We start from the raw sequence: 13450 nt of genomic DNA on the forward strand, positions 1-13450 counted from the left end.
CACGAACTTTAACTTGAAGGAGTTTATGATAAGCTGGATTAAAGTATGGGAAATGGAGATTTTGCAGTGAAGTAAGTAGAGCTTGAAACACAAAAGAATGAAAGCTTGTATGTGAAAATGTTTTAAGAGGAAAACATTTTGTCTTTATGGTTCATTCTGCTCTAGGAAAACACCACCAAGGGAGTGAAACGCAGAATGTGATTGCATCAGACAAAGCAGCAGAAATACCAGTTGCCCATGAACATGAGCACAGCCATGACCACACACAACTGCATGCCTACATTGGTGTTTCCCTCGTGCTAGGCTTCGTCTTCATGTTGCTGGTAGACCAGATTGGCAGCTCCCATGTGCATTCTGCTGATGGTAAGTGATTCCAAGGCTTTCTGGGCGGTGCAGTAAATTTGCAGTGTAGAAAATCACAAATGATTGACTGTTTTAATGTGTGCACAGGCCTGATTGTGTTAAAACTCTTGCCTTCTTCGAGTTCCTGTGAACATTTTATTGAGTTGGGGAAACCAGTGAGTTGTGACATGAGTATGAGACTGTTTATTGAGTACTACCCTGGTTATCTTAAAACTGTCAAGTTTAGTTAAGAGTCTGGGGCAGAAGTTCTTAACCCTTTTTGTGCCATGGGACTCTTAGGTAGTCTAAAACCTGTGGACGTTTTTTTGGAATAATGTTTTTAAATATGTAAGGCTTTGTGCATAGGGAACAGAGAAGACCAATTACATTGAAATATAGTTATCAAAGCATTAATCAAATGTGTGACCTAATAATATGTCTTCTTTATCAATGCATTAAATAATGAGATAATGCATTTAAATTATAAGCAAGGTTAAGTTTTATTTTTTAGGATATTTGTATGATAGCTACTACTGTTGCTTAGCCTGACTAAGAACATTAAGTTGTGAGATGGGCTTTAACAAGGCAACGTGAGTGTCAAGTTGAACATTCATTTCATTTGGGTGTTTGTTTTCATGGTCACTAGTGTGTTTGTTTTCATGGACACTAGTGTAGAAAACCCTGATTCACAAAGATATTTTCTTACAAATATATGTAAGCACATTTGTAGCTTCCTTATCAATAAAAGAAGCTTCTTTCAAGGACAACTAGAATTCTCCAAGTCTTTTTAAATTTAGCTCCAGTCATAGTCACTTTTGTCTTAAGATCACTGAATTAACTTTCAGTGAGGTCAACATCTTTGATATGGTTTGTATTAAATAAAAATGGATTTTGATCTGTGATACAACTTTGAAGCCCCCGTAATAGAAATCATTTTGAAAGAGTTATAATAGACATAGAGTTTTATAGATACCTCTTTTCAAATACATTGACAGAAAATTTTTGCAGATAGAAACTACTAGAAAGCAGCATAGGTATCTTGGTCCCCAGTGGGCAGCGATCCCATGGCTTTATATTTGGCAACTAAATGACTCTTAGATGCAGAGCTGCTTGATAGTTGCCCAGCTCTTTCACATAAGCATCTGCAGACAGGAAGACTAATTGGGCAATGTGGCAGCAGTTCTATAAGCCCTTAATTTAAAGTAGTGATGAGTGAAAATAATACCAAGATATCTGTAATAACTATAAAATAATATGAAATTATCTGGTTTCTGGCAATAAAGTATAGGTAGTGCAAATATTATTTGCGGTTTATTATCTATATTCATAATTAAAAGAAATGCTAATTTTCAATTAGAGGTTAGTAAAAATAAAAATGCATTTCTTTTCCGCAAGTTAAAGTCACAGTCACACCTGCATTCTACATATTTTTTCTGTGGATCCTAGGTTAATAATCCTTGGCCTAAAAAGAACTGGAGAAAAGCAGGCAGAAGACATGAACAGATAGTTCACAAAAAGATATAAAAATGATCTTTAAGCATACAAAAAGATGTTCACTTTCACTTAAAATAAGAATGAAAATCGAAACTGCTGAGAGTCTATTTCTCACCTTTCAGGCAAAAATTCAAAAGCTTGACAATACACTTTATTCACAGAGCTATGGTGAAACAGGTGCTCATCTGTTGCTGTGGGAATGAATGCAAAATGGTATAGTCCCTGTAAGGGGGAATTTGTCAATATCAAACAAAACTACCTGTGTATTTACCTAAAAATACCACTTTAGGAATTTATTCCAATAATGCGGCTCCATTATGAAAATGTTTATGCGCAAGAGTATTCATTGCAGCACTATTTATCATTGTAAAACCACTTAAATTCTAGTATGGAGATTGGTTGAGTGAAGTGTACATATAATGGAGTTCTGTGTAACTGAAAAAGAATAAGGAATCAGATCTCTGTGAACTGTGATAGGGAGAGATTTTTAGGAGATAGTGAATAAAAAAGCAAAAGTATAAATTTGCTTCTATCACATACTATATTTTATGTAAGAAAGAAGGTAAAATAAGAATAGATATGTTTATTTCTACAAAAAAAGAAACATAAGGATCAGCTAGAAAATAGTTGGTACCTATAAGGAGGGAGAGGGGAGGTGGGGCCTTGGATAGGGTAGAAGCGTTTTAGGAGGGTAGGACACTCCCCTGGGTGTGCCTTTTTGATATAGTTTGGACTTTTGGAAATGTGTTAATATTCTCCGTATTCAAAAATAAGGATGGGAAGCTAACTGAAACAGGTGAACTGTATTTTAAATAAGTAACATAATCACACTGTAGGGGATTTTAAAAAACTAACTCAGACTTCTGGTCAAGACGGAGGTGTAGGTAAATACACTTCGCCTCCTCATGCAATCACAGAAAGAATTACAACTAGACCTCAAAACAAATAACACCCCGAACCATCAGAAAATCAAGCTGTATGGAAATCTGACAACCAAGGATTTAAAGAAGCTACATTCATCCAGATGGGTAGGAAGGGTGGAGATGGGCAGAGAGGCATGGAGACATGGTGTGGCTTGCGGTGGCAGCAGAATGGACAGTTCCACACTGGATAAATATCAGGAGGGATACTTTGGGAGCAAGGAATCCCAGCCCCAGGCCAAACCACACAGCCCAGGGTTCTAGTGCCAGGAAGATAAATCCCTATAACTTCTGGCTATAAAAACCAGTGGGGGTTGGTAAGGTGAAAGAAACTGCTGGATATTTAGGAGACTCAGCTTAAAGGTCCTGCACGGACTTAAAACATACGTACACCCATCCCCTCTGGGATTCAGCGCCAAGGCAACAGCTAGAAGGGTGCCAGTCACACAGGGTGAGTGCTGGGGAAACCTCTAGAAGTCAGGCAGTGGCATTGTCCCCTCTCCAAGCCCACTCCCCACACAGAGCCACAAATTGGTGAAGCAGGTTGCCCTGCCCTGACAATTACCTAAGGCTCCGCCCCACACAATTTATAGGTGCCTTTTCTACAACAGGCCACACTAGTAAGACAGTGTCAAAGCAGCTCTACCTAATACACAGAAACAAACACAGGGTGGCTGCCAAATTGAGGAGACAAAGAAATATGGTTTATATGAAAGAACAGAACAAAACCCCAGAAAAAGAACTACATGAAGTGGAGATAGCCTATGAGGTGCAGGGTTCAAAACACTGGTGATTGAGATGCTCAAAGAACTCATTGAATATGGCAAAAAAATTAAAAAGCCCCAGGAAGGAATGAAGGTTACGTTAAGGGAAATAAAGAAAAATCTATAGGGAACCAACAGTAAAGGGGAGGAAGTGGGGATTCAAATCGACGATTTTGAACGTAAGGGATAAATAAGCATTCAACCAGAAGAGCAAGAAGAAAAAATAATTTAAAAACAAAAAACAAAAAAAAAACAAGAATAGTATAAGGTGCCTCTGGGACACCTCCAAATGTACCAACATCCAAATCATAGGGATGCCAGAAGGAGAAGAGGAAGAGCAAGAAATTGAAAACTTATTTGAAAAAATAATGAAAGGAAACTTCCCTAATATAGCAAAGGAAATAGACATACAAATCCAGGTAGCACAGAGAGTCCCAAACAAGCTAGACCCAAAGAGGACCACACCAAGACACATCCTAATTAAAATGCCAAAGGTTAAAGATAAAGAGAAAATCCTAAGAGCAGCAAGAGAAAATCAGAGTTATCTACAAAGGAGTTCCCATAAGATTGTCAGCTGGTTTTTTAAAAGAAACTTTGCAGGCTAAAGGGACTGACAAGAAGTATTCAATGTGATGAAAAGCAAGGACCTAACAACAAAAATTACTCTGTCCAGCAAAGCTATCATTTAGAATGGAAGGGTAGATAAAGTGCTTCCCAGACAAGGTAAAACTAAAGGAGTTCATCATCACCAAGCCCTTATTATATGAAATGTTAAAGGGGCTTATTTAAAAAAGATCAAAACTATGAACATTAAAATGACAACAAACTCACAACAATCAACAACTGAATCTAAAAAAACAAACCAAGAAAACAACAAGAACAGGAACAGAATCTTAGATATGGGGATCATTTGGAGGGTTATCAGCCGGGAGGGAGAAGAGGGATTAGGTGGGAAAAGGTACAGGGATTAAGAAACATAGCTGGTAGGTACAAAGTAGACAGGGGGATGTTAAGAATAATATAGGAAATGAAGAAACGAAAGAATTTAAATGCACAGCCCATGGACACGAACTAATGGGAGGGAATTGCTGGAGGGAATGACGGTATTGGGTGGAGGGAGGCAAAGGGAAAAATTGGGACAACTGTAACAGCATAATCAATAAAGTGTATTTTTAAAAACTCATGAACTAATGAACATAATATTTGCCTATATATCTTGGGTGGAGTTGGGAAAGAAATAAACAACTCTTTATATGCTTTGCTTTTTGTAACGATATGGGCAAAACAATTTTAAAACTGTTGTAGGTGTATCAGGATTAAGCAACTGAGTAAATGTGTTGCTATTGGTGGAAGCAGAGTTCTCACTGTGGAAGAAGGGACATACAGATACGGAGTGGGGGAAGGCAAGAAAGAACCCCTGTAGGAATGGATTAGAATTAGAGCGATTGGACTCATCATTTCTGAAACTTATATGTGTATAGGTATCTGTATGTGTGTGTGTATGTTTATATATGCATATATGTATCTCTTAGTCTGTCTGCAGGGAGGGCCTAGAAGGAAAGACCCCACTGGCAATGAGCATATTAGGGCTTTTCAGAGAAATGACTAATTCTAGACAGGGGCAAGGTAGGTACAAATAAGCTTGGAACATGTAGTGCTCAAAAAAGAAAAGAAAGCAACAAGGAAGAAGCTGGAAACGTGTCATAGGTTATACGAACCAGCTTGAAGGAGCTCCCACAGGCTAGATAATAAGACAGAGCACCAAAATAATTAAGAACAGTAGTGAAGTGTAAATCATTGGCAAAATGGGAATGGAGCCCATCTGAGGAGTGGGAGTAGGTAGGTAGGAGGTTGGGGGGTGGAGGGAGAAAGAAAGGAAAAGGAGAAGGAAGTGTTCTTGCTCACAGTAGAATGCTGAATGCTAACTGGTAGATGTAGAATGTTGGAGTTGGAAAGTCATCATTTTTGCAAGCTTTATAGTAAAAATTGGCTCAGGCAGAAATCATCAATGAATGTTAAGTCTGGGGGGTAAATTTTGATTTTTTATTAGTTGCAAGGGAAAAAGAAGTAACTAAATGAAGAAATCAGACAAGACTTGACTAGATGATCAGAATGAATGGCATTAGCATTTGCTTTCAGTGTGGGCAAGTAAGTTCCTATCAGATCAACCTCCCTACAGAGAACTCTAAACTCTGAACAAAATTTAAAAGACAACTACCTAAAGTCACAGGAGAATGATCTAAAGCAAGCAAATTCTGGAAGGTAGTCAACCCTTGAAACAGGTTTGTGTGTTTGTGTGTCGGGGGGAGAGAGAGAGAGAGATCCTACATTTATTGCTTTTAGCAGTCAGCACCTAGGAGGTAGCTGGGTCAAACGAAGAGTTTTCTCCCATCCACTTCTTCAGGACAGGGGAAACTTAAGTGTTCAAAGCGGAAGGAAAAAGACAATAGTGAGGAAAATAATCTACTTTGAGTTTTCAAAGGATTCTTCTACCTCCAGGTCAGTGGTCTGACAAACAGTTCTGTTTCACATTGATTAATCGCTGCCTTGTTTATTTTTACCTCAGATCCAGAAACAGCAAGGTCTAGCAATTCCAAAATCACCACCACGCTGGGTCTGGTCGTCCATGCTGCAGGTAGGGAACCCTTTTCTTTTCTGTTGCACAGTGAGAGACTTAGTGTTTTCATCACAGGGACCATCCACATGAAACACTTGGGCTGGCCTGCAGGGAAAAGGTGCTTAATGAAGTCCTCCAACACAAGCCTAAGCCCTGGTGTACTGAATGATTTTTATATTTTTTATTGGTTAAAAAAAAGATTATTTCATGCACATGAAAATTACATAAAATTCAAATTTCAGGATCCATACATAAAGTTTTATTGGACTAGCCCTGACCGGTGTAGCTCAGTTGGTTGGGCATCGTCTCACAAAGTGAAAGATCTCTGGTTCGATTCCCAGTCAGGGCACGTGCCTGGGTTGCGGCCTGATGCCCAGTCAGGGTGTGTGCGAGAAGCAGCTGTTCGATGTTTCTGTCCCTCAATTCTCCCTGCCTTCCCCTCGCTCTAAGAATAAATAAATAAAATGTTAAAAAAAACGGTTTTATTGGAGCAAAGCCATGCCCACTTGTTTACATATTATCTGTGGCTGCTTTCATACAATAATGGTAGAGTTGAGTAGTTGCAAAAGACTAAATGGCTTATAAAGCCTAAAATATTTTCTATCTGGCCCTGGCCATGTGGCTCAGTTAGTTGGAGCATCGTATCATACACCAAAAGGTTGCGGGCTTGATCCCCGTTAGGGCACATACTTAGGATGCAGGTTCAGTTCCCTGTAAGGCCATGTAAGGGAGGCAGCTGATCTGTTTCTCTCACATTGATGTTTCTCTCTCTCTCTCTCTCTCTCTCTCTCTCTCAAATGTCAATAAACATATTGTCGGGTGAGGATTTAATTTAAAAATAAAGTATTTCCTCTCTGGCCCTTTATGAAAAGTTTGCTGATCTCTACCTAAGAATCTCATCCTGAAAAGAGCCTCAGCACTTTGGTACTGAACAGCCTGCTGCCCAGTATATAGCCAAAGTGTTAGTTTAGGCAGGGGTGGGCTGTGGAGGTCAGATGTTTCAGCATTGCTGACTGGGCATGCCTTAGAATCATAACCCAAAACCTGTTGCATGGTAGGATTCTGTCAGTGACAAACAAAGACTGAAAGGTGGCACACTATTATCTGGACCTTTCTAGTATCACACACTTTTCTAACCAAAAAATGCACCCATTCAATCAACATTTACTGATATATCAACTATCCAGAGTGCCGTGTCTTTATTTTGTTTTTGCATCTGCAAGGTACAGAGAATTCTTTGATATTTCTGTTATTACAATTTGATTATCAGTGGATTTTTAAAAAGTTGATTTTAGAGAGAAGAAGGGAGAGGGAGAGAGAGAAACATCGATTTGTTCTTCCACTCACTTATGCTTTCACTGGTTGATTCATGTATGTGCCCCAACTTGGGATCGAGGCCACAACCTTGGTATATAAGGACGATGCTCTAACCAACTGAGCTACCCAGCCAGGGCTTATCACTGGAGTTTTTGAGCATCATACTTTTTCTAATAACATCAACAGTAGTAGCCGACATATTAAATATTCTGGGCCAGGTGCTAAACACTTTACATATGTTATCTTGTTTAACCCTTATGAAATCTCTTAAGAATATGTACTTTATTGAATCCATTTTAGAGATGAGGAGGCTAACATTCAGAAAGGTTAAGTAATCTTCCCAGAGTCAAATCCAACTTTACTTGTCTCTACAGCCCCATGCAGTCAACCACTACACTGTTATAGTTGTTATTTATTGTGTTTTATGTTTTGCTTTTTTTAAATTTAGCTGATGGTGTTGCATTGGGAGCAGCAGCTTCTACTTCACAGACTAGTGTTCAGTTAATTGTGTTTGTGGCAATAATGCTACATAAGGTAAGCAAAATTTTGGTGTAAGATTTAATATCTAATATATTCATAATTAAAATTTCTATCATGAATGTTTTTCTGGAATGGGAAACATTTTTAGTTATTTTCATGATTTGCGTTCATTTTAGAGAACTGAATAAGTCATAGCTGCTTTTTTGTTATCATTGTCTTAAACTTTTAGTTGAAAGATTTTTTTTGTTTGTTTTTTTTTAATCCTCACCTGAGGATTTGTTTATTGATTTTAGAGAGAGAGGAAGGGAGAGAAAGAGAGAGAAACATCGATGTGAAAGAGAAACATCAATCGGTTGCCTCCCATATGTGCCCCGATTGGGGATCGAACCCGCATCCTAGGTATGTGCCCTGACCGGGAACTGAACCCACAACCTTTTGGTGTATGGGAAGATGCTTCAACCAACTGAGCCACCTGGCCAGGGCGAAAGGATTGTATTTTTTATGGTCATACACAAACTGTTAAATTCTCTATAGATTTCTATATTTTGTAGTACTTTTTGTTGATAAATTTTTTTTACTTAAAAAAAAAAAAATGCTTTGATTATGCTGTTACAGTTGTCCCAATTTCTTTTCCCTTTGTTCCCCTCCACCCAGTGGCCCCCGTCCCTCCAGTTGCCCCCCCCCAGGCCTTAGTCCATGCCCATTGGTTGTGCATATAGTTCTTCTCAACATCTTCCTGTCTACTCCACTCCCTCCTATTATGCTTCTTAATTGCTGTACCACCGCCCTCCCTTTCCCCCCTTACCCCTCCTTGCTGACCTCCACCCATAATGTTCCCCATACCTATAATTCTTTTCCCACTCTCGTTGCCTACTTAGTTTGCCTTTATTTCAGTTCCCTAGCTTTTGTTGTTGGTTGTTGTGATACCATTTTCATTTTAATGTTCATAGTTTTGATCCTCTTTCTCTTAAACAAGTCCCTTTAACATTTCATATAACAGTGGTTTGGATCTGATGAACTCCTTCAGTTTTACTTTGTCCTGGGAGCACTTTCTCTGCCCTTCTATTCTGAATGACAGCTTCACTGGTTAGAGTATTTGTGGCTGTAGGTTTTTGCTTTTCATTCCTTTGAATATTTCTTGCCAGTCCCTTCTTGCCTGCAGAGTCTCCTTTGAGAAATCAGCTGATAGTCTTATTGGGACCCCTTTGTATGTTACCCTCTTCTTCTCTCTTGCTGCTTTTAAGATTCTCTCTTTATCCTTCATTTTTGACATTTTGGTGTGGTTCTCCCTGGGTCCAGTTGTTTTGGAACTCTCTGTGCTTCCTGGACCTGTAAGTCTGTTTCCTTCCCCAAGTTAGGGAAGTTCTGCTTCTGTATTTTTTCACATAATTTTTCAATTTCTAGTTCTTCTTCACCTTCTGGCAACCCTATGATTCGGATATTGGCCCGCTTATAGCTGTCCCATAGGTTCCTGATCCTCTCCTCGTTTTCCTCACTTCTCATTTCCTCTTTCTGCACTGGTTGACTGTTTGTTCCTTCCCTGTGTTCCGATTTGTTGATTTGATCCCTGGTTTTTTTGCCCTCACCACTAGTTTCGTATGCGTTTTTGTTCATTTCAGCAGGACTAACCTTCATTCCTTCTCCGTCTTGTTTAAGATCTGCTGTTAGGTCTGTAAGCACTTTTATAAGCAAAGCTCTGAGCAGTGCCTCAGAACGATTTCCTATCTGCTGCTTCATTAGATTAGATATTTGCTGTCTGGTCAGCTGGGTCACTGGGATCTCTTACCATGATCTGTGCCATCCTGACAGTTTTGTGTTTACCTTTGCTTCCTAGGCGGGGCTGTCACACCTCCTATGCTATAGGGGGTGGAGCCCTGTGCACTCGTCACAACTGGGCAACCCTTCTCACCCCGCTATGGTGTTTTCTGGGGGGGTGGGGGGCAGGGGTCCAAGATGGATTCCTGCCGTTCACTCTCCGCTGAGAGACCAGGAACCTCCTCCTCCGCCCCCACCCCACCGAGCCTCACAGTCCAAGGCAATGGGGGTCTGCCTTCCCCGGCGTTGGAATCACAAGCTGACGGGTTTGGTCTGCAGCTGGGGGTGTTCCCTGGGTGCTTCTCACCTCCCCTTAAATACGGGTGTCTGTGCTTACTGCTGTCCTGCCGCTGTCGCCGCTGCTGCCACTGCCGGCACAGCTTGACCTCTCTCCCCCAGCTTCGCCCCTCTTACACATCTGGATGAGCACTGTCTTTATAACTTCATACGTTGGACTTCCATTTATTTTCTGGAACTTCTGGTTATTTATGGTTTTGCAGTAGTTGTATTCCTTCTTAGTTGTGGAGGAAGACAAAGTGTGTCAGTCTAGGAAGTCCGAAAGTCTCCTGTGTTTGTTTGCCTCTGTGTCCCAGGTAGAGCTGTTGCTCCTGTTACACTGTAAGGGGCGGAGCCTTAGGGATTCATCAGTACAGGGCGACCTGTTTCACCACGTTGTGGCACTGTATGTGGGGGAGGGGTCTGAGAAGGAACAATGCCGCTTGCCCAGCACTCATCCCTTTTCCAGGCACTTCTCCCACTTCCGTATGGGACTGGTGCCTCTCTAGCTGCTGCCCTGGATGTCATTCCCAGAGTGGATGAGTCTACGGACATTCTAGAACCGTGGGGGCCCTTTAAACAAGTGGACTCTGCTGAGAGACCAGCAGTTTCTGCCTCTGCCCCAACCCCCACTGGTTTGCACAGTCAAAAGCAATGAAGCTTGGTTTTTTTTGGTGCTGGGACCGTGAGCTGTGTGGTCTGCTGAGGCACTGGGAACGCTCCCCAGGTGTCCCTCCTGACTTTAAAACGTGTGGCTGTGCTCTCCGCTGGCCCGCCACTGCCACCGCTGCTGCCACCACCACACCATGTCCTCTTCGCCCCGGCTCCGTCCCTCCTTCTTGTCTGGATGAGTATTTCTTCTTTATATCTTTGTTTATTGGACTTACATGCAGTTTGATTTTCTGAAACTTCTGGTTGTTTATAGTTTTGAGGTAGTTGTATTCCTTCTTAGTTGTGGAGGGAGACACAACATGTCTGTCTACGCCTCCGCCTTGGCCGGACGTGTCCTCTTTTACTTTTTTCTTAACTATTTCTCTTTTCCTGCTATCCAAGAAGCACACACATACACACACAAACACAAACTGGATATTTTCTTATCTTAGCACCTTAATTCCTAAAAGGCAGAGTCAGTCTTGGTACCATGCTTGGTTTTTTTGTACAAAAATTCAGTCAAATGGCATGTACTTCTTAATGTAGAAGCAACTCACACTTCTGGAGTAGTAAAGGATGATTTTCTTCTCCAGGCACCGGCTGCTTTTGGGCTGGTTTCGTTTTTAATGCATGCTGGCCTAGAGCGGAATCGAATCAGAAAGCACTTACTGGTCTTTGCACTGGCAGCACCGTTCATGTCCATGGTGACATTTTTAGGACTAAGTAAGGTAAGTCTGACTCATTCCTGCCTTATCTAGACCTACCAGAACTTATGGTCTCTTAGGCTGAATTTTTAATTAAATTATCCTCTCAAATAGGGATAAAAACCTGTACAAGGTAAATGTCGTAATTCCAAGTTGATCCTCTTCATAAACTTAGAGCATTTCCTTAATTTATCTAATTCAAAAACTTTTCCCATCAGGTCCAAAAATATTTGTGCAAATATAACATCTTTAAAAAAGCATAACTTATACCTGACCAGACACACTAATGTTATTTGATAGATCCATAAGTCACAATACACGCTTAATGTTTAATTAGGCACATGAAGCGTGAGTGACAAGCATGCAGCAGCAGCCTGGTACATAGGCAGTATTTGTTAAATATTAGTAGCTTAAATGCATGAATGTGTGAAATTTAATATCTTTACTAATAATGCTGTTGATTCCATCTTATGAGTAGTACAGACCAAACCTATTCAACCAGGCTTGAAGTTTGTCTGAAAAAGCAGTTGTGTACATTACCAGCAGTCTCAAATGCTTATTTGGAAGCTTCCCATAAATAACATAAAATTGCTTTGATCTCAAGATGTCCCCAGTGTCCCAGATAGCACTAGTTGTGAATATTAAGTGTTTTCTGGTTTCGACTTCTTCCTGACCTTGGATTACACTTGGCTTAATTTTTCTTTTCTTTCTCTTTCTGAATTCACAGAGCAGCAAAGAAGCCCTTTCAGAGGTCAATGCCACTGGAGTGGCCATGCTTTTCTCTGCTGGGACATTTCTTTATGTTGCCACAGTACATGTGCTCCCAGAGGTGGGTGGAATGGGGCACAGTCACAAACCTGACTCCACTGGAGGGAGAGGCCTCAGCCGCCTGGAGGTGGCAACGCTGGTTCTGGGTTGCCTCATCCCACTCATCCTGTCAGTAGGACACCAGCATTAAATGTTCAGGTTCCAGCTGCAGTCCCTGGCCAGTTGCCATCCAGCGAGAACAGCCAGCATACGACAGCTGCTCACTTTCTCAGTCTCTTGTCTCACCTTGCCCATCTCCACCTATATTCCTAGAGTCTGGAGGGAGGTGAGAGTCAAACCTGGAGTAACGAAAGCCTTTAGAGGAAAAACAGCACATTGCAATTGGATATAGACGTTCGGTTGTGTTGTCTTTTAAAGGGCCCTGGGCATTTTGAGTTTCGATGTTTCTCTTAACCCTATTCTCAGGGAAGATGGAATCCAGTTTTAAGGAAAAGTGGAGAACTTTTCGTACTTACAATGAAATAGTAATTAAAACAGTACAGTGTTCTGTAATTAAGCTAAATCTCTTAGTTTAGAGGCGCTGCCACTTTATCCATTGATTTTTAACATGGTTCTCACCGTGTAAGACTGGTGCTTTAGCATCTCTGCCACATGCCTTGATAGAAGGTCACAACGCCTGCTGTCTTAGATGCTAAAGGTGACTGTAGTTGATTTGGGGTGTGAGTCAAGAAAAGGATGGCAAGACACATGGAAAGTTGACTTTATACTCGAGAGATGTCTACTGACAAGGGATGTCTGGAGGACTTAAACACCTTCTTCTGAACATGCCTCTTGGAAGAAAGCCTGCCATTCCACCACACGGAGCCACAGAGGTGGACTAGCTTCTGAAGAGGTGACTAGTATTTAGTAGCATTTCTTTTCAAGTTCTCCTTTGCAGAACACCTGCCTCCAGCACATTCTCATGAGGAGCCAAGTTCTAGTAGGTTCAGGCCTAGGCTTTCCTTCAACAACAGTCAGATCCCAAAGTATCTTTGGAGATTAAGTGGTGGTTAATTTTAAATGAATTTGGATAGTTACTGACGTTTTTGTAATAACCTTTGTAAAAATAAGGTTACCAAAACCTGTGTTGTCCTTTTTTTAAGTGTTTATCTTAGCAGACCAGTAGTTCCTCTGGCAAAATACTTGGTGTCTCTTGGGAGATGTTAGGTCAGTGTCACCTAAGCACCTGTAGCAGTGAAGAAAGTCAAGATGTGTCACACATGGGAAGTGTTTGCTTGTTCATTTAAAGCGTGTTGAAATCAT

The 13450-nt window shown here is 40.9% G+C and overlaps 1 protein-coding gene across 1 annotated transcript in view; it reads left to right on the plus strand.

Moving 5' to 3' along the window:
* SLC39A9 (solute carrier family 39 member 9) overlaps positions 1-13450 on the plus strand; it is a 33791-nt gene extending 20341 nt beyond the window's left edge. Inside the window, exons 3-7 of the mRNA XM_090272083.1 lie at positions 166-363; positions 6087-6155; positions 7903-7988; positions 11270-11404; positions 12108-13450. Coding sequence (XP_090128209.1) covers positions 166-363; positions 6087-6155; positions 7903-7988; positions 11270-11404; positions 12108-12338 — 719 coding nt within the window. The 3' untranslated portion in view covers positions 12339-13450. The remainder of the gene's footprint in view (positions 1-165; positions 364-6086; positions 6156-7902; positions 7989-11269; positions 11405-12107) is intronic.

The sequence above is a fragment of the Furipterus horrens genome, unplaced genomic scaffold (assembly GCF_987537825.1).
Source record: "Furipterus horrens unplaced genomic scaffold, mFurHor1.1.pri manual_scaffold_3, whole genome shotgun sequence".
NCBI classification, from domain to species: Eukaryota; Metazoa; Chordata; class Mammalia; order Chiroptera; family Furipteridae; genus Furipterus; species Furipterus horrens.